At 37.1% G+C, this 21,783-nt stretch overlaps 1 protein-coding gene across 2 annotated transcripts in view; it reads left to right on the top strand.

Moving 5' to 3' along the window:
• The window catches only part of LOC114648605 (MFS-type transporter SLC18B1-like), a 56,756-nt gene that overhangs the window by 949 nt on the left and 34,024 nt on the right, over nt 1–21,783 (top strand). For both annotated transcript variants that reach the window (XM_028797733.2, XM_028797732.2), the window contains exons 2-4: nt 10,885–11,027; nt 16,994–17,089; nt 17,163–17,236. In XM_028797733.2, the coding sequence (XP_028653566.2) occupies nt 10,885–11,027; nt 16,994–17,089; nt 17,163–17,236 (313 nt within the window). The remainder of the gene's footprint in view (nt 1–10,884; nt 11,028–16,993; nt 17,090–17,162; nt 17,237–21,783) is intronic.

The following is a 21,783-nucleotide window of genomic DNA, read 5'->3' as shown; positions in this document are numbered from 1 at the left end:
TACAAGTTGTATGTCATTATTGAATTTGCACTGTATCTATTTCGGCACTTCCATGACAGCTTAAGACACTAAAAGTATTGGTTACTGAAAATGTAGGCATCAAATTGAATTATGTGTCATTCAATTGAGACTCACCCAATACCCCTAATCAAAAGTACACAATGCTCCTTTTTATTTTAGAGTAGTTAGAAGCATCCAGTGGCCTTTCCCTGGTACGTAATGTTAAGATCTGGTCATTTTGTCAGGTAGTCTGACTTCAGTCTCTTTGGATGTTTCAATTGTTCTGAGTCAACAGGTGGAACAAGAACAGGGAAAAACAGAAAACAAACTTTGGGATTCCCAAGGTCAGAACTTTGGGTTCTAAAGTAGTCTATCATGCCTGTATGATCCTAGGGAGCAACTATGCCAAATTTAGTCCAGATTGGTCAAATGCTGTGGGAATATATAGGGAACAAACAGACATTCAATTTTATACACAGATACAATGTAGATGTTTGATGTTCAAATTAATATTGTTGCTAATCTGCTATCTGATGCACAATGTAAGTGTATATAGTATTCAGTGAAACTTTCATGCTGTTTTTTGTTACCTGTGTTAGATGGATGAATGGAGGTAACTATATTTTCTAAAGTGCATTTTGACTTTTTTGTGTTTTTCAGAGTTATTAATTTTTAGTGCTGATTATGTGCCTGTAAACCATAATTTATGCTGCTTTAGTAAAGGGTGGTGCAGTGATAACTCTGTAGCCTTGCAACAAGCAGACCCAGGTACACCCAGGTTGGTTTTTGCATGCTGTCTCGGTGTCCATGTGGTTTTTCTCCAGGTGTTCTGTTTTTTTCCCACTGCTCAAACACATCCAGTTTAAGTGAATTGGCATTGTTAAATTAGCCTTTGTGTGTGTCATTGTACCCTGTGATGGTCTGGCTCCTTGTCCAGGGATTCTTCCTGCCTTGTCCAAACTGGGACAAACTCAGACTTTCTCGCAGCACCATCCTGGATAAGAAGATGGATGAATGCTTGGATGGTTCAATAAACACATGGATAAAGAGTTAACCATTTGTATTTTCTAAAGTACATTATGGCTTTTATGTGTTTAATTTTCAGTAAGAATCGTATATTTTTACACATTCTTCATTTCTTAGTTCTTTCCAGATCTTGGCAAATGACTGCCACATGGGCATTATGCCAAGTCATCAGACATGTGCCCATTGTTACACACTCATAAAAGAGTTGACTATTACCTGTCAATCCAGCAGTCGTGTTTACACGTTAGATATACTGAATAAGACTATCCAACTTTACATATCATCCTATCTCAAGGTATTTTGCAGAATTCAAAATTACAAATCAAAGCAACAAAATACATTGCCAAATACAGTGAGGTTTAAAATTTTCATGAGTTAGAAAAATATCTGTTGGTATTCTAGAAAGTGAAAAGAACCTGTAAGATGCATTGAAATAAATACGGGTGCTTTTACATTTGGATCTGTCCCTGCTGACCAATACTAATAAAAGTATACAGTATTTGTAAATAAAAAGAAGTAAGACTTACAGCTTTCTGTTTTCTTACAAACTCTGATCTATCCATTTTTTCTATGTCTTTTTTTCCTGTGCAGCATTGTTTCTAAAAGCTTAAAGTTACTAGAGCTCCTCAGAGTTCATATTTACACTGGTTTAGAAATAATGCATTGTGCAGCTGACAGAGCATGTAGAGGTAACTGAATGGCAACTGAAGCTAGGTTTTACTTTAACAGACATTCACAATGAGATTAGTAGAGAAATATAAAATGTGGAAATTCTCACCCAGGAGGATCACTAAAATAAGAAAGTGATTGTCACAATCTTCCTTTGTCATGTTTTGGTGTGTACAGTATGTTGTTCACTTATCATTCTGCCAGTTCAGCCGAAAACCGGGAAAGGCGGAATCTCACTGTTCACTACATTCATCATGGCAAGGAGTAAACACATCATTAAGTGATATTCTGTTTATGTTGAGCTAAGAAAAAGCATTTGAAATGAGTACACAGTTTGCTGCTGTCAAGGAATTTGTATAACACATTATACTTCAGTGGGTGGAATGCTGCTTACACTATGAAATACAGTATGACCCCAGATTTTCTCAGTTGCACTGTGTCCAAAAGACATATAATCACTGTTAGTTCTACTGGCTAACCTTCTTTAGATTGGTGTAGAGTTTTTTGTGGACAGAGGTCGTATTTGATCAGAGTGGAGGAAAACATACTGGTAAGCTAGTAGACTTTAACAAGTTTAAACAATAAAGTACATTTGTAGTCAAAAAGTGGTAAATATGTAAAACCAAAAAGCAAATATTTAAAGAATTTATAATTGGCAGCAAAATCACAACTCAGAACCACAAGTAACAATGAGCCTAAAAGCTGATAAATTTCAGCAGTCTTTGGTGATTTATAGAGTAATTAATGTTAACAAGCAACATGCTGTTTGTAAAACTGTATAATAATTTTAAGAAACAGCATTACCCTAACAGGGCTTAATGTTCAAAAGCATTAGCATGCAGAGTGTTTTCTCAATTAAGTACAACTTTTGTTTAGGGTACATTCAAATATAGCATAAATAGCATGTTTAGACAAATGGTGTGTATGCAAAAGCAAAAATGGGGCATAATTTATTTGCAGCATAAAATAAATTATATATTCTTACGTGAAGTGACTTTGTTGCATGCTTTCCTCATGTGTGATCCATATAATGAGAATACATTTGCACTGCTTTTTAATGATGTTCATTTTCTTTGAAGCTCTAAAGAAGAATTTGTCCATTTTGGATTTTGTTCTGGTTTTTATAAATGTCTGTTAAACATAGCATAGGCTTCTTTCTGTACTTATTAGTTAACCATATAAAAAATCACTTTATACCCCTGGCATTCATTACTGTATCTCAGATCATCTTTTGTGCATTTGTAAGAAATTGACTTTTTGTTTACAATACTTGCCAATTCACAGAAATTAAGCAGATTTGTGGTTAAATTTACTATTGACTTGAAACTGATAGTCGACTGTTAAACAAGTTATTTGCAGTCTCCCTAGAATTAGGCAACCTGCCGCAACCCAACGAAACATGTGACACACAGTGATTGAGGAACGCTTCTCTACATAATGAGATCCTATTGATCTGTTTTTTTCCTGTTACTATTACTGTATATTGTGTATAATTTTATTTCTTAATACATTAGTGTTTTATGTCGGATGGATAAAAGCATAAAAATATGGGTGACAATTTTCATTATTTTAGTATTACAGTAGTCCTCTTTTGGTAGACCTCCTGGCCCCACTGCAGTTTGCCTGTCGGACAAAGATTAGAGTGGAGGATGAAATTCTCTTTCTGCTCCACAAGGCTTATTAAAGTTTTCTATATTTAGTCATGTTTACACAAGAAAACATGACATTTTCATTTTCAGTTGCATCTAATAAGAGACAGAAAAAAATAAAACAAACAAATATAGAAAAGACAAGTTAAGGTAAGGTAGTTTTGGTAGTGCATATTTACCCAAAAATGGTTACAGGATACATATGAAACCTCCATCATTTTGTCCAATATACTTTATTCAAGTCATACGGCATTAGGAAGAAAGGAATTTCTAGAGTTTCTTTAGGATTGTCCTCTGACACACACTAAATCATCTACATCAGCCCCAATAACTGTAGCTGCATTCTTAGTAATCTGGTGGAGCTTTTTTAAATTTTGGTTTGGTATTCTACTAAACTGGGCAATGAAGATGAAAGTGATAACAGACTGGATCATACTGCAATAAAAAGGACAACATGACATCCTTGTCTACTTTAAATAGTTTGAAATAAGCCCTGATTGGATTTATAGAATAGTTTTTTTGTATGTGTATTCTAGTTAAGATTGTTATCTAGGTTAGTTCTTAAGTATTTATATTCAGTCACTATTTTTACGTTCTCCCTCAGAACAACAATGGATGAACATACAGATTTCTGTCTCTTAAAATCAAATATTATTTCTTTGTTTTTTTTGACATTCAGAGATTGTTCGTATTGCACCAGTTTACCATACAGTCTACTTGATTTAGATAGTGGCTTTCATCCTCCCCAGATGTGTCCTGTGAGCATGGTGTCATCAGTATACTTGATAATGGAGCAGTGGTTATTGTTCTGTTTCAGGTCACTTGTGTACAGAATAAATAGTAATAGTGATAAGATATGCCCTTGTGGGCTCCCTATGTTGAAATGAATGACTTTTGATAAAGTGTCATATGCTTTGACTGTCTGTGAACAATTTAAAAGAAAGTCCTCAATCCATAATGTGCTAAATGGGTTAACATTCATACTGTTCAGTTTCCCAGTCAGTATGTGAAGCTGGATAGTACTGAGCATCCAAAAATAGTGCTGTATAGACCAGGCTTATTGAGAAAGGTGTAGATCTGATGTAAGATAACAAGCAGAGCATCTTCCACATTTCTTTTTGCACAGTAAGCAAATTGGTTGTTATCTTGAAAAGACTGTCATTAAAATGTTTTTCACCAAATGTTCAAAGCAGCATTTAATTGGAGTACAGGTGGATGCCATTGGTCTTTGTAATCACCTGGACAAAGTTGGGAGCCCTGTGAGCATTATGTTTTTGATTTCTCCAGCACCTTCTATACCATCCAGCCATCCCTGCTAAGGCCTAAACTCAGAGGTATGCAGGTGGATGAGCCTATGGCATCCTGGATCATGGACTATCAGGCAGGTTGCAGTTTGTGAGACCCAAGGCTGTGGTTCTCATATGGATTTGAACAACACTGGAGCACTACAAGGAAAAATCCTGTCTCATTTCCTTTAACTCTGTACACCTCTGACTACAAATACTGTATAACTATAGGTCATGTCACTTGCAGAAATTCTCAGATGATTCTACAATTACGGGATGTATTGATAAGGTGGGGGTAGGGGACAGAGTATAGGAGTCAGGTGGAGAACTTTGTTTCTTGGTGCAAAAACCAAGGAACTGTTTATTGACTTCACCACACCAAAGAGCCTCTACGTCCGGTCACTATTCAGGGAGGGAATGTAGAGGGGGTCCAACAAGTACTTGGGGGTCCACATCAATGACAGGTTGAATTGGTCCTGAAATACAGAGGAACTATTTAAGAAAGGGTAGAGCAGGCTCTTTTTGCTTAGGAGACTGTGTTTCTTTAATGTGTGTAGTGACATCCTTTACATCTTCTACATCTCTGCGCTATACTATACTGTGCTGTGCTGGGATAGTAACATTACTTCACAAGAGGCCCACCAAATCATCAAGCAAATTAAAAGGCAGGCTCAGTTATGCAACACACTCTGGACCCCCTGGAGGTCGTAGCGAAGGAGAGAATTAAAACAACACTGAATGCCATTATTAACAAAGCTGCACATCCTCTCTTTGCACACTAACACTGAGGACTTTCAGCCAATGAATCATTCAAAAGTGTGTCAACAAACACTACTGGAACTCCTTTATACCAACAGCAATATGCCTGTATAATGCCTCACTGTGACTGTGACAGCCAAGTCAGAACTTTTCATTATTATTAAATCTTCCTTTTTTTAGTCATTCTTGTGTGTGTGTGTGTTTGTATTAATTTATCTATTTATGCATTAAATTTTTAAGAGTTTATCTAAAAAGCCAATTTTTTCTCTGGGGATCAATAAAATTCAATCTATCAATAATGAATATACTGTACTTCTACAGATGTCTTGAGGAGCATAGTCATTTCAAGATGAGCTATGAAGCTTGCATTGGTCAAAGAGGAAGGTTTTAGCAACTGTGTCATTTTAAAGGCAGCCTTTGTTTTGTGAATATTTTAGTTTGCAATATGGGTGATAAGATGTTTTGCTGATAAATGGTACTGCTAATTTCTTTAATATGAACTATCAAACATGGATAAGGGGAGGACAGTTGGTTTTCAACGAGAATTTTAGAATGTATAAAATAATCATACAAATTAAAATTTTCATCATCGTTACCAGACTTATGTTAGTTCACCATTTGCCTTCCAGATCATTTTATCCCTTACTCTGTGGTCTTCTGCAACCTTTACCATGAACCCTATTATTTTCAGCTCATCAGATACCAGCTCCAACCCCATTGTCTTTGACTTTTCTCTCGGCCTCATCCCCTCCATATCCATCTTGTTCACACAAAAACATATCTACAGCACATTTTCATAAGCAGGATGTAACTCAAAGTGCATTATAAGATGTCAGATAGTTACAAGAAAAGAAACAAGTTCAATTAGCTAAAAATAATAATGAATAAATATAAAAATCAATATGTTCCTCATTGAAATAGGTATATTGTTATTAAAAGGCAGAGTCCTTATATATGGAATCTTATTCTAAGTCTTTAAAGATGAATACAATGATAAGGTCAGGTGGCCATGAGGATAGAAAAAATAAAAACGATTCCATAGAAGTGGGAAAAAAAAAAAACAACATATCTACATGGGTCAAAAGACCATCCAGTCCCTACTGGGCATTCTACCAAACCTAAATGGTCTAAAGTTGTTACTCATTGTTTCCAGGCTTTGTCCCAGAGGATTTGACGCAGTGTGTCTTGTGAACAGCTGGGGCACCTGGCTTCAGTTGAGCATCACAGGTGGCTGCGCGTTCCCTCAGTCAAAACACCAACACAGAAACAAATGGAAAATAAAGCAGAGGAAAGTAGAGATTGAAAATGATTGCAAATCAATGAGGAATATGGTAATTCTATGCGTGTTTAGTCTATTAGGAGTAGAACTAAAATGTAGCCATGGAAAGGCCGACTTAAAAAAAATATGTTTTTCTTTTTTAAATGATTAACCTGGCTTATTTCTTTCATTAAATTATTCCTGATTTTTGGTGCATAAAAGCCAAATGCTGCCTCACCACTGCTTTAATACTTTGCAATTGAAATAATAAAAATACCACTATTACAAGATTTAAAGTGACCACGTGGAATACAGAGGAACAGGCACCCTAAAATATTGAAAGAATCAAGATTATTTAAAGTTTTATATATTATTAGTACTATTTTAAAGTAAATTCTAAAAGACACATGTAACCAATGTAATATTGCTAAAACTGGGTAAATGTGTCCAATTCTTCTTTTTCTGGTCATCCACTGTCATTCACTCCACATGCTCAAACCAGCTTAGTCTGTTTCCCTTTAGCATAACATTTTTTTTCTTTGTTCTGGAGTGGTGTGGCAGATTCCTCTAGCAAACTGCCAACTTTAACTCTAGAATGATTATTCTACAGCTTTTTTATGCTACATTTTTTTCTGTTTGAGCCACATTTTCTTTATTTATTAATTTATTTGTATTTGGTATTTTCTTTTTTATACAAATTTTTTATTTGTGTGAGCTTCACCAAATCTAATTTAATGTGGTTGGTGTTATAATTGGGTTTGACTTGGGTGCTACTGCCGATCCTATCGTGATGTGGGAGACCTTCCGTGACAAGACCCTGAAGGTTGCTGAGGGTTGTGGTGGTGTTACCAGTGTTCCCAGAAGGAGGTGTTTCATCTTGCGAGGCACTCTGAATATCATCGAGAGGAGTTGCAGCACACAGCTTGATTGTAACTCCGGTCTGCACCTGGAACTGAGAAGGATGGCTGCAAGGGCTCTGAGGGCAGATAAGGAGGCATTTGTTAGAGGAATCTGTGAGCAAATGACACATCATATACAGTATGGTCTAGTAACCCACGTCCTGCTTACAGAACAATCGAAGCATTACACACATTTAAATCTGTTCCTTGGAGAGTCGCAGTCAGGGTAGCTGATGGAACGGTCCTTACGGGTGACACTGCACTTGTGACGAGCTGGGCTGGCTCCTTTGACCAGCTGTTTAAAGCTGATCCTCTGGCTCAGATGTTGGATATCTCTGGGTCCACGGTTCTTGAGGCTGATCCTCCAATTAGCTGTGAACCACCCAATCTCACTGAGATTGCACAGGTGGTGAACCAGCTGAGGGTAGGGAAGGCTGCAGGGATCTGTGGTATTCGGGATGAACTTCTCCAGGCTGTTGGTAAGGCTGTCCTCCTGGCATTATAAGCAATCTTTGATTCCATCTGGGAAACGGGCGTCATCCCAACTGACTGGAAAATGGGACTTGTTGTCCCTATCTGGAAAGGGGAGGGTGATTGCCTGGATTGTGGCAACTACAGGAGTGTGCTGGGTAAGGTCCTTGCTAGGGTCACCCTTAATAGGGTCTGTGATCACTTGCTCACCTACCAGCAACCAGAGCAGTCTGGTTGTACTCCTAAGAAGTCTACAGTCGACCGCATCCTGGCACCGAGGATTCTCATGGAGTGCAAACGTGAATATCGGCAAAGTTTCTTTCCAGTCTTTATCGATGTTCATAAAGCGTTCAACTCAATTGATCGAGCTGCCCTGTGGGACATCCTGAGACTTCGCAGGATACCCTCAAGTTTGCTGGATATCAACGCCAGACTGTACACTGGTACTGCGAGTGCTATGCAGAGTGGAGGCAGAACCTCTGCAATTTCCCCAGTTGATTCTGATATTCGTCAGGGATGTGTACTTGCTCCTACTCTGTTTAGTGTTTGCATGGACTGGGTGTTGGGCAAGGTCCAGAGGCTGTGGGTCATCTGTTGGTGAAGAAAGATTCACTGATCTTGACTTTGCTGACGATGCTATGTTCTTCACAGGGTCAATGGAGACTCTGATCGGGGGTCTCGGGAGACTGAGTGTCTGGGCTTGTGAGTGTCCTCGATAAAAACCAAGATCCAGGCCTTTAATGACCACCTTGGCACAGCCATCAGCAATGTGTCTGTCTGCGGAGAGAGTGTCAACCTCATCAAGAGGTTTACTTACCTCGACAGTGACAATCATGTCTCTGGTGACTCTTCCTTTGAAGTCAGTAGACGGACTGGAAGAGCATGGTCGGTCATGAGGTTGCTGGAGAGGGGTGTTTGGCATTCATGATATCTGTGCAAAAGGATGAAGGTCTAAGTCTTTGGAATCCTGGTGCTTCCTGTCTTGCTATATGGTTGTGAGACATTGACACTATTCAGTGACCTGAGACAAAGACTGGACTCCTTTGGTACTGTGTCTCTTTGGAGAATCCTTGGGTACTGCTGGTTTGACTTTGTGTCGAACGAGCAGTTGCTCACAGAGTCCCGAATTTACATTACATTACCCGCATTGTGAGGGAGCATCACTTACGGCACTACAGCCATGTGGTACAATTCCCCAAGGGTGATCCAGCTTGCAGGATCCTCATTGTTGAGGACCCGAGTGGATGGACTAGGCCACGTGAACGCTCATGTAACACCTGGCTGTGGCAGATAGATGGTCATCTCCGGAGGGTGGGACTAGACCACGTGTCTGCCTGGGGGAGTTGACAACCAGGAACCCAAACAGTTTTGTTGTGTGGTGGGTGCAACAACATGCTGTACCAGTGCATGCTCCCCAACCTGACCTGATAAATGATCTACTGCCATTATAATTATATTATTACTTTCTTGAATAACTCCCATCACTCCACTATTTGTAAGAACCCACACCTGATGCAGTTTTACACATCTGAAGTTTTCTGGTGAAGCTGAAGTTTCGTGGTGTAATTTCTTAATTTTGTTGAAGCATCTGTAGAACTGATTTAGTTCAGCTTATGTGTGTTGAATGGAACGAATGCATATCATAAGTACTAATGTTTGTATTGTGACCACCAGGGGGCCATCCAGGGACCCCCAAACCAAAGTTACAACTCAACAAGACAGTCCTAGGTGTTTTTATTCACCAAATATCTTTTTACAGTCCACACAACAACGAGGAGGCTAGATGACTTTCTTTTATGTTGGACCCAGGAGTACTTCCAGTGTCAGGGCACAACCCGATGGAAATACTTCCTGGTCAAGAAGTACCACGAAACAAGGAATCCTCCTCTCTGCAACACCCTTTGGCAAGACCCCAACAGGGTTGTCCCTCAGGACTATGAATCCCAAGGATCCCTTGAGTTTTTGCACTGGGTCTACAGTAGTGGAGCACCGGATCTGTTGTACTGGGGAAGGACCTGCTGTTGATAAACAACCCCCACCCCCAGTCCATTTATTAATCTCTCCCACCAACTGGGTTAATAAATAATAATAATTAATCTAGCCATATTCCTGCCTGGTTGTCCCTGTTCTTGTGATATCTTTCTGTTATGGCTTCCTGGCTGGGTAAGGATCTATCTTCCATCTGAGTTGGGATGGCAGTCCATCCAACATGGTGCTTACGGTACACTTTTGTGAAATTTTTGCTTTACGCATGTTGGCTAGACTATACAATGTCAGCAGAATTTACTATTTAATAAAATGTGAATTGAGGACTATGGCTGTTTATTGAAGTTAAATATAGTGCATAGTCCTCAAAATAGGTGATAAAACTCAGACTTTTTGTGACAGCAGCACAGGGGTAGTTTTTCACAAACTTGCAAAATGGGCCAAACACATTTGACAATTTTTGAAAGAAATTAATTAGGCCTACTAGTTTCAGTATCTCTAACTAGTTTTACTGCTGGTTTTTGAATAGGTTGTGACTTGAGCAGGATAAACCATTTTTAATAAATAAATGGTGGTGATAAATTGATTGGGTGGAGCAGGTTTTTTTTGTTTGTTTTAATTTATCTATCCCAGATAGAACACATTTTTAACAGTAAAAGTGCAGTGTCAGAAGAAGCCAACATAAATTTTAAGTAACCATTGCTGACTGTCAGCAATGTACTATGCGTTGAGTTTTGTATAAAGATGGTTGCCACATTTTAAGGGCCACATTTGACAGGAAATGCTTTTGGAATAGGTTGTCCCAAACTGTAAAGCCTGTTTTATGAAGCTTTTAAAATATAAATTAGTAATCTTCACTTATTTATTTTATATTTCTTTAGGCGCTGAAGATTCAAATGGAGATTCCACTGAGAGGAAACCAAATATGTCCAGACAGGAAATTTTTACACTGATCTCTACGGCATCTGTAAATTTTAGCGCAATGATTTGCTATTCGATACTAGGCCCATTTTTCCCCAAAGAGGTAAGAAAAAAATATTATGCATGCTATACTGAAAACAGCACATGCTTGTCACACAAGCACAACGTCTTGACAGGCTAGTTCAATAGAGCACCTTATACAGGCCTTTCCAAATCAGAATAAACATGCCTGACATGAGGTCATAAAAACTTTATACTTCTATTGAAAAGCACTTTGTATCACAGTACACAGAAATGGAGAACACTGTACACAACATAGAAAATTCAACAAACACAGAGCTGTAATACTTTTATTTACATTCTGTGTGTTTTTAGGTTGCTGCTAGCGTTGAGCTCTGAAAAATGCATTGAAATCCATGCGGAAGGAGGAACTGAAGTAGTTTTTAGTGTACTGTATTATAATTGTGAAATGGTCTTTTAAATGTCCCAGGGTAAGCTTCTTCCAAATAAATTTGAGTGTTGCCAGAAATGTGATCAGAGCTGTAACCACTGCACCACTGTGCCTCAAACAAAAAGAGATACAGACAGAATGATAACCACAAACAAAATACAACAAATGGCCAACAAATTAGCAACAAGTAAAAAAATATACGTTGTACATATCATTGCGCTCACAGAGTTCCTATCTTAAGGCACACATCAGCAGTGTCACGAAGGGGCAGCATAGGACTGGCTTGCTCCATTGTTTGAAGTGCAAAGCAGATTAGACAGCGATCTTATAGTACACATGCTTGAAAGTTCTGCACATGGCTGTTTTGACACTGATTTGACACTGGCCTTACAAAGCATCATGAGACGCTGGCAAAAATCTGAAAAAAGTTTAAGCTGGCTACAAGGCAAATTTCCAGGAAAATATTCAGTGAACAAGATCACCAGCAAACACAGCATGTTCACTACAAAATGTATATAATTACATTTTCTGGCTCCAATAAAGTCTGTAAAAATTAAATGCCATCAAGTTTCAGGACATATACTGTAAACTTCATACCTGATAGTTATTTGAAACCAGTGGAAGTTATGCCTTAGTCTTCTTACTGTTATACCTTAGCACATGGACTAAATATGTGTTCTGTTTTTTTTTTGGCTCTTTAAATAACTTGGTAGATATTTTTATTTTAGGCATTTGCATATCCTGGGAAAAGGCCTCTTTAGAATTTTTTGAAGAAAACAAACAGGAGTACAAACTGATGCACTGGAATGGAGAAGTGGGTGCATAAGTTATAATCGAGGAGCACACGAAATATGTTAACCATTCCGATTTCACCTGGGATTGTACAGCTAGCTCATATATAATATCCTGTTATACATTTCAGTTCAGTTTTCAACTTCTGATAATAAGCACTGTCGTTGCCTTGCTCTTAATCTGATTGGTATATTAAAATGTGAAATTCTTACTTGCATATTTGAATAACGTGGAACAATTATCACATTGCAGATAACTTATGCATTCTTTATATGGGTTTTGTAAATGTCATTTAAAAATTGAAGTACGTATATTTTTTAAAGAAATATTATAATGTCAGGTATTTTTAACCTTTCTCACATTTTACAACAAAATCTTGGGTTGCTTAGGACTGGTATGTCCACAGATCAGCATCTTTCCTTCGCCTTTAATTATCTCATTTAAATATCAACTAAGGGAATTAGAGGGAAGAATTGGTATTAACATGGGGGTTTGCATATTAACAAATATAATATATTCACAATAATTCAACAACATTATTACACATATTTGTTTGATCAAGTTTTTTTTTGTAATATAAAAGACGTCCTGCCATACCAAACACTCTATTTGAGCAGATCTGTTTATGTTAAAGTATTCTTTGTGTGACAGTGATTGTTATATAACAAGTGAATTTAATGCTGCTACTGCAGCTGTTTCAGCTTCTGTTGAAAAATGCTTCCTACCACATTTAAAAAAGTCATACATTAAGTACTGTGCTTACACCTTGTACTAGTGATGATGTATTTCATACCATATCATTTTGCACTGTTGAGTAAAAAAATAAAAAGAGACGGCTTTTTTGATTTCAAACTCCTCCTTTTGTAATAACGTTTTCAGTTTATCCAAATTTGAAAAAGACGTTGTGGTATATTTGGTGCTATCCAAAAGTGACTTTACACAGGACCGTCTCCCCAAAGCAGTAGTGGGAATGTTTAAAGGGGGGCTTTCACCAGCACAAGCGGGTGAGTGGGTGCACACAGCAGCAGCTATTCTTTGCTTTCGCCACATAAAACCTTCAAAAAAGTTTTCTTGTTTCACAATTGTAAAATCACATACAATATGGTATCAGTTTTAAGAAACTGTATGCAAAATGAAAGTCTGTACTTTCTCTCATCACAAGTTCCACTCATTATGTGAAGTCAATGGCTTGCAACCACAACAGCACCATGCAACATTCCATCATTGAACTCATTACCTATACTATGTCCAGTGGTGCTCGGGTAAAATTGTTTGCATTTACACAGTGTAATACCTGACGCAATTTTATGTACAGTGCCGTGAAAATGTATTTGCCCACTTCCTGTTTTCCTAAAATGTTTTCCTTTAATAGATAAACTGACATCTTAACAACTTTATTGTATTTACTCAGGTTGTCTTTGATATTATGCTAAATTGGTTTGAAATCAGAAACAATTAAACATTATAAATAAGCAAAAATATAGGCAATCAGGAAGGGGGAATGTATTTTCTCATGGCATTGTAGTTTAAATTGTGGGCTTTTCAACCCATTTTCATGTGCAGTGTGCTGTCAGGTGAATATGTGACATGGACACATCTGCTGCTCTTCTAGTAGAAGCAGATTTCTGGACTTGGCAATTTCTAGCATCCCAGGAGGAGCAAGAATCAGGATTTCCACTCACTGAATGTTTGTCCTTGAAAAGTAGTGTTGCTTTTGGCCAATAATTGACATATCTGTAAAAATTGGGGGGCTCTGTACAGGTAATTTGTGAAAATGTGTTATTTTATCCTGATTTAAGCCATCAGTTCTTTATGCTCTGTTGACACAGATGAAGGGTTGCCCAAAAGGTGCCTTCATTTCTGTTTTAACATGGCATCATACAATTGGAAAATGCAATTGTGCTCTTTCATGTAAAAGGGGAAACTAAACAATGGCCATAATCAATTAGCTGTTTCTCAAAGCTAAGTATGCATCACACTGAGTTTTTAAAAAAAAAATTAAGTTCTAAACAAAGCTGAAAAAACATGTGCACTGCTAAAATGTCTTTTTTCTGTCTTGACCATAACAAATTAGAATAGTAGAACAGAAAGGTTTCCTTTGAGAATGTAGGTAGAAAATGAATTCCATCCATCCATTATCCAACCCACTATATCCTAACTACAGGGTCACAGGAATTCAGAAATCATTTTCTTTAGAAGTCAAATTGATATGTACTGCATATTTATATATGTTTTTCAAATTATGTTATTAAAGCAACTAAATACAAGTAAATAAATTGAAAAAAACAAGTATTTGGATTCCATCTGCCCAACTGATCATGCAACCCCTTCTTGCACATTGTACAAACACGTTGGACGTGTACGTGACACCAATGGACAGTGTCGCCCATCCAAAAACAAAAAAAAAAAAAACATGATGGCCTCAGGCTTCTTAAAATGTCAACAAAGAAAACCGGTGCATTCCTGCCTGTTGCCTTAGTGTGCTCTGAAAGTTCAAAACATTGAAAAAGGTGTAATTGGACATGTAGATTGTTGAGGTGCGGACAATGTGGTCTGTCTGTTTGTTTTACAAAGAGAATTAGAGTAGTCTATATTATTTACTGTTCTGTGTGTTTATCTTGGCTTCTTCCAGTAAAGGTTTCCCAAGATGCTTTTGTCATTAGTCATTTAGTTGTGTGTTGCTATATGCTATTTAGATTTTTTAAATCAAATACTGTATATGAAAATGAACATGACATTTGCAATACCCAATGTACAAAATACTATGTTCGATACACAATTAAATTTTAGAGTGACATCAGAAAATTGGGTTGTGAGACTGCTCACACTACAAGACAGCTGACTGAAATTTCTGATATGACAGAAATTCTTCTGATCGTACGACAGCCAGATTATAAGATGCATTTGGGTATCACTGCCCCTCTCATACTGCACATGAAACAATGGCTGATGAAGCTGAAATTCAGGCCAATTCAGAAAGCTGTTGGGGACTTCAAAGGATTGCTTAAAATCATGCTGCAATCATGCTAAAATCGAACAGTGTCCTGGCAAGTATATCTGTGTGTGGACTGTAATGGGCTGGCACCTTGTCCAGGGCTAGTCCTTGCCTTGCCCCAGGATAGGTGCCAGTTACCCTTTTACTATGAGATGGATAAATGAGTCATAAATTACTTGTGTTTTTGAAATGCACACATGTTACAAACTGGAGTTATTTCTTGGTGCAATCTGAATGTTCTAGTTATGTTTATAACTATTTCCTCAATGAACTCTGGATTGCTTCCACAGAGCAAAGACAAGTTGCTATTAAAATTGTTCTAGAAAACTGTCCAGTTGTGGCTATTTAATTGACAGTGTTTAGTGACTCATCTTGGCTGATTGAAATTTTTTTGTTAAATTAGCTGTGCTACCCATCTTAGATGGGTTGGAATCTAAGTAGTCATCATAGATCTTTTGTTTTACACCATCTAGCAGAGTGTATTTTCCAATGCATGTAATAATAAAATACATTACATTTGTAATTCCTACAGATGGTGCATCACAAGCATTTGTAGTAATAAAATAAAATGACTCCGTGAGAACCCTAACTACAAAGAGGACTATTTCATTTATGTTAGGTAGAATGCCCAAAGGGGACTGGGCGGTCTCGTGGCCTGGAACCCCTACAGATTTTATTTTTTTCTCCAGCCTTCTGGAGTTTTTTTTTTTGTTTTTTCTGTCCACCCTGGCCATCGGACCTTACTCCTTTTTATGTTAAATAAGGTTGTCTTATTTTAATTTCTTATTTGTCTTCTATTCTTCTTTTCTTCATTATGTAAAGCACTTTGAGCTACTTTTTGTGTGAAAATGTGCTATATAAATAAATGTTGTTGTTGTTGTTGTTGTTTTATTAGTGCAGATGTTTGTGATGTGTCACGTGTTGGAATGCCAGATATGGATACACACATACATTTATCCTTTTGTTAAAGTTGATTTGTAAATAAAATATTGAAGAACTGACTATTTGGAGTTTACATTACATGTCATATTTCATGTTCATGTCCTAAACTTTCTGCTCTCCTAAAGACATGAGATTTTGTGTTCCTTGAAGGGAATTTTAAATAATTTGCTTTTAATCAGCATTTAGATTATAAGATGAATTTAGCTGTTAAAAGGTGGACTACTATAAGCGTGCTTAACTTAACATTTCTGAAATGGGTTTGCAAATTATTTAATTGCACCATTAGCAAATGCAACTGCATGATGATTTCAATTGTACATGCTGACAATCATATACATAATGCAGGATGTTGTTCACTTAAATTGATAATTCCAAGAACCAGTAGTTTAACATCCTTCCATTTTTCTGGAACTGCTTGTTTTTTTTTTTTTTTTTAGGGTAGCAAGAATTGTTTTTTCAAACAAGTAAATAAGTCAGGCATTTTATATATAGTACTCATAAAGACAAGCCAAGACTTTACAACCAAATACAAACATAGCCTGTCAGACTTTTGCTCTGACAATGTAAATTTCCTCCCTTTCAACTTACATGTATATCTAGTGTTCCTCTCGTGTCCCCAAAGCCACGTCTTTTGTATTCATTGAAGATTCTCTTGGCTCTTTGAACTGGTGCCCGGTTCAGAGATGGTTTTATCGCTACACCTGTTATTGCCAGGTAGGTTCTGTTCCGACGACCTGGGTTTTTATATGTTATGTTATATCATTATCTTTCTCTGTAATTAGTGTAATGTTATGTTTTTTGCCCTAATTATACTGTAAGAGTGTCTATTTTCCTACCATCCACACACTGTTAATACATTTTAAAAACTGTTTTTTTTGTTTTTATTCAGGCTGAGCAGAAAGGGGTCAGTGAGACTGTAATTGGATTGATATTTGGATGCTTTGCACTGTGTGATCTGTTGGGATCTTTAGTCCTTGGAAAATTCGTAAGTGTCCATTTTTAGGGTGGTTTCACTCTTTCTCTAATTTCTCATATCTGATAGAATCTTCTTTTTTTAGATTGTTCAGATAGGAGCAAAATTTATGCTTTGTGCTGGATTATTTTTATCTGGAGGGTGTACTATTCTTTTTGGGTAAGTTATTATAATAAAATACAATTAAAAAACCTCATATAATAATTTCTTGTAATTGCTTAATATACATCATCTAAGATTATAAAAAATGAAGTGTACTTTTACTTAGCATGAATGTAATAATATTTCCACTGTGCTATTTTTAACTTTTGGTCTGTATAATTGTGTGCCAGTATGGGTTTGAAGCGGACTTGCATGAGACACCTGAAACAGCAGGTTGAGAAACTCGGTTGCGGTTTGATTAGATATAAAAAAACCCATCTAATTATAAAAATTGGTTTATACTGTTTAAATGGTGTGTCTTAACTTCTTTGGGAACTCACAGAGTCATTACCTGAATGCTAGTCTCATGGGGCCAGATGTGATTCTGGAATAAGAATGCATGCCAAGAATGCAGGCTCGACCCACAGGGTTTCTTCCTAAAAAATCTGCCCCAACTTCCTCCAGCCCATGCACTTCAAATGGCTGGATTGCAGTGTCCCACAACAAAAATGAGAAAATTCTCCTCATCCATTAGACAAATACATAAAATCCCTATAAGTAGACAGCAAGTGAGTGAAAGACTTGATGCTTAGAGAAAATAAAGAGCTAAAATTGCTTTTATCAATTCTGGTGCTCAGTAGCATAAGGTAACACAAGCTTAATGATTAATTTGTACATTGTAATGAGCACAGCAACAGAAGAGACAGACGCACAAACATACACATAGACCACCACAGATACTTGGATCCACGTATTTGAGAAGTGCTTCTGTCTTCTACAATATGTTTCTGTTACAGTTTTGTGTCATTTAGACTATTGCATCACTATATGACATGTGAGCTGGCCGAACACAGGTTCAAACAGAGCCGGAACAAATCACAAATATTTGGGACACCAGCCGGTTAATCCCTTTTAATTCCGTCATATCTTAAACAGGTGCCTTCTGGCAATACTTAACATAAGGCTGCAGGGTACAATATAGAAAATAAATTCAGCTTCGTTGGAACTGGTCTCAGCAAAAATCAAGTCAGTGGAAGCACCAGGTCTTTTTATAATGGGAGGACCGGAAGAGGCGGAGCTGCTTTCCCTCATTGGGAGGTTTCTGGAAGCTGTGGGGAGAAAAGGAAACAGAGTTAGCAACAGCGCCCCCTCTCGCCCTGATGGGCTACTGTTTACCTCGAATGAGCCAGCAAAAAGATCCTCAGATGCACATGCATGACAGGCTTTTACAACAGCAAATCCAGTTCAGATAAGCTTTGTGGTCTATGTATATACTATTTGTTATATCACTGCAACATTATTATGGCAAGGTACATTTGCCTTTCCAATTTGACAGTAATGTTAACATACTTTAGTTATTTGTTCATTGTGTAGCCTGGTCCATGTTTCTGCTAGAGTTGTGTCAATGTCATTAGGCACGTTTTCTGATTTAGACATTTTGTGTACCTAACATCTCCTGTGGTCCTTTGTTATCAATTATTTTCCTTTCCACCTCCTTTTGATGAGATGCAGCGTACCATTTATTTCAAAATAATATTTTTCAGTTTAAATATGCACGAACATAGCTGCCAATTCTTTCAAGCTGACATTGACTGCAATGCTGTCGTCTAACTGAACAACAGAGGGCACACACTTTTTACCACTAGTCCACTGATGTCCTTGAATGCCGATGTGTAATCTGATATTACAGAAAAGCATTTCCCTTGCAACAAGGTATGTTTATTTTTAACACATGAAATGTGCTCTCTGCACATGTGACACACATTTATTTGTTTACTATGAGTGTTTTATGGAAAATGTTCTGCTGTGGGCATTTTATCATAATCAAAGGCTTGGTCTCTGTTGGGCTCTGTTAACTAGAGCACCCTTGCTCTTTGCAGCTCAAAATCGCCACCCCTGCTGAGTACCACATTCATGAAGCATTTGATTGGTTTACAAATGTGACACTCAATGGCCTGTCTAATTTTCCCAGCAACTTTTTAGCAAAACTTACTCGTGGTTGTCTCCAAATGTATATATTTTACATCTGGCTCAGTGAGACTACCCAAATGCTAGCCCAGTGCAACATTTAGCAGTACTGCCTATGTTCAACCCCCACACAAAAAAATCTCTTTTACAAAAAGTCTTAGCAATACACAATTAAGAGTATGCATGTCTTCACTGATTATTGGCAAAATTATTATTAGTTAAAAATTTATGTGTGGCTTTTCTACATTGAATTACACCTTATATTGAATAATTCAATATTTGAATTCCTGAAATGCTGTTCTGGAGAAGACACTTACCTAGTAGCTAAACTCATTTAAGTACTTTATATTGCATGCATTTTCGTCATTTAACACTGATGGCTAATGTGCATCACTGTCCACTAGTGAACATAGGTTGGTACAGTATTTCTTACTCGGTTTTTGGAAAACATTAAAGTTGTGTACCATTCATAATAGTTTAAATATATTTTGACCATTTGAATTAAGCATTTTAAAATAAAATATTAGTACATAGCTACTAGGAGATACTATGCAAAGTATTGGAAATCTCTTTTGCTTTTAAAGAGAAGATTTTGATTACACTGCTCGAATGGTTTCCACACCTCCTGCTCTTGAAGTTATGACTCCAGAACTTCATGAAGTAGGTAGTTAATAAAGTTTTCTTTTTGTTTTTAATCATAAGGCCTTTCTTAAAACTATGGGCCATATTTACTTGACATGACAAATTCTCCTGTAAAATCATCTTTATCTAACGTAAAAGGCAGCTTATACAAAAAAATTATGCAAATTTTCAGAGTTTGCTGCTGAGTTAATACAAGCTTCCGAGTGGGCAGTTTCAGATGAATGGTAATCCAAGTGGTAGCTTCCAGTGGAAGATGTTTTCAGTAACATTGTTACTCAAATTTATTGAGTTGTGACAGAATGCTAAATGCTTATATCACTTCATTATAAAAAATAACAATCATGATCTTACCCAGCAATGGCATTACATGGTGGTCTCGCATTCAGAAGATACAGTGTCTTTAATATGGAAAATTCAAATCTTTTCACTCAGCTCTGTGTTCCAGTTTTGAGTTCATTTGGTTGTTTTCACACCTCATCTATAGCCTACATGAATTTCTCTCCAATGAGAACAAAGTGTTCTTTTCTTTTTATATGAGGGCTGCTTTTCTGAGCTTTCTTCTGGATTGGCATCACTGCTGCTGAACACTGGGGGATATTGGCAGTGCATGGCTCTCTAATCTCATCCATCCAGGTGGCAGGTTGTCACTCTTCTGAGAGCAGATTTCAGTTTTGGATTTTCCATATGCACAATCTAATACAATCAAAAGCAAAGGAAAGAAATATGTGTTTACATCATAGTCCCCATTGTTTCAGTTCAGCACTCTGGGGTCACAGGAATATATACCTCTGAAGAAACTGAGATTATATTAGTTGTGATTAATCTAACATGTTACACCCAGTCATTTATTCTTTCTTGGTGCTTGCAGGTGTTCTTCTCTGTGTGTTGTCAGATATTAGATTATGTAATGTCACTGCTATACTTTTTAAGTATTGTTATCCATTTCACAGATCAAATGACTTATCTTATTGAATCAGTGTTTGGTGTCTGAGAATTGGACTACTAAGGAGTAAGTAGCACCATTTACAGCACAGTGGTGTTTATGCTTGTCCATAAAGAAAAACATTCTAAGTACAAACACAAACAAATTCTATTCCTGTGGGTGTTCATAACCTGATTTTGCAGTCAGAATTTGCGCTGTCTTTTAATGCAAAAATTGGCAGAAATGCATAATGCTTATTTACATAGTTTAAAAAATCAAACTTATTAATAAAATGTCTTTGAAGCAATTTTGTTGTACTTTAAACCACAGAACATTGACTTTATGCGTACACATTTGTGTTTAAACAATACCTTATAGTCAAAGCAGCTATTCTTTCTGAGACTACAAGGCTGGGGCATATGCTGGGACATCTCTGGGAACTTCCAGCAGCAAATTCTTACCAGCTGCTGATCTAGCCCTTTACCAATTGTGTGGCTGTCTGCATTGCCGGTTACAGTTGTAACATGGGAGAATAAAACACAGAATAATTGAAAATGGGGATAAAGTACATAATGTACTATGCCTCAGCATTAATGACAGCTTCTACATTCATCCGTGTTACAAGTAGTTAGGTATGTTAATAAGTAAAAAACAGAAGTGTTTAAATGAAAATTAGTTGAAATTCAGTTGAAAAGAAACACTATTGGGTGTTTGCGCATGTTTGTATCTCCGTAATTGTCGTAGGTCGAGACTGCTGTAACCCAAGACTTGCCTGTACTTCTTATTTGCAGGTTCCCTGTTTAGTTTCCCTAAGGCCTGCCAATGTTTGCTTCCATGTAAGGTGCACATTGAGTGATAATAAAACTCATCAAGCTAGTGTACATTGTAAAAAAAAGTGTGAGAATTTACAGAACATCGTAAGAGTTTTTCCCCAGTTACTCTTTAACAAAACAAAAAATTGTCTGTAATCAGAACCAGGCAGCGTTCAAAATGTAGAGCTCTATAAATTAGGGATTCTTTGATTCATAAAAGG

Source organism: Erpetoichthys calabaricus, chromosome 3 (genome assembly GCF_900747795.2).
Source record: "Erpetoichthys calabaricus chromosome 3, fErpCal1.3, whole genome shotgun sequence".
NCBI lineage: Eukaryota > Metazoa > Chordata > Cladistia > Polypteriformes > Polypteridae > Erpetoichthys > Erpetoichthys calabaricus.
The sequence above is the reverse complement of the archived record's forward strand: the minus strand, read 5'-3'. Positions and strand labels throughout refer to the sequence as shown.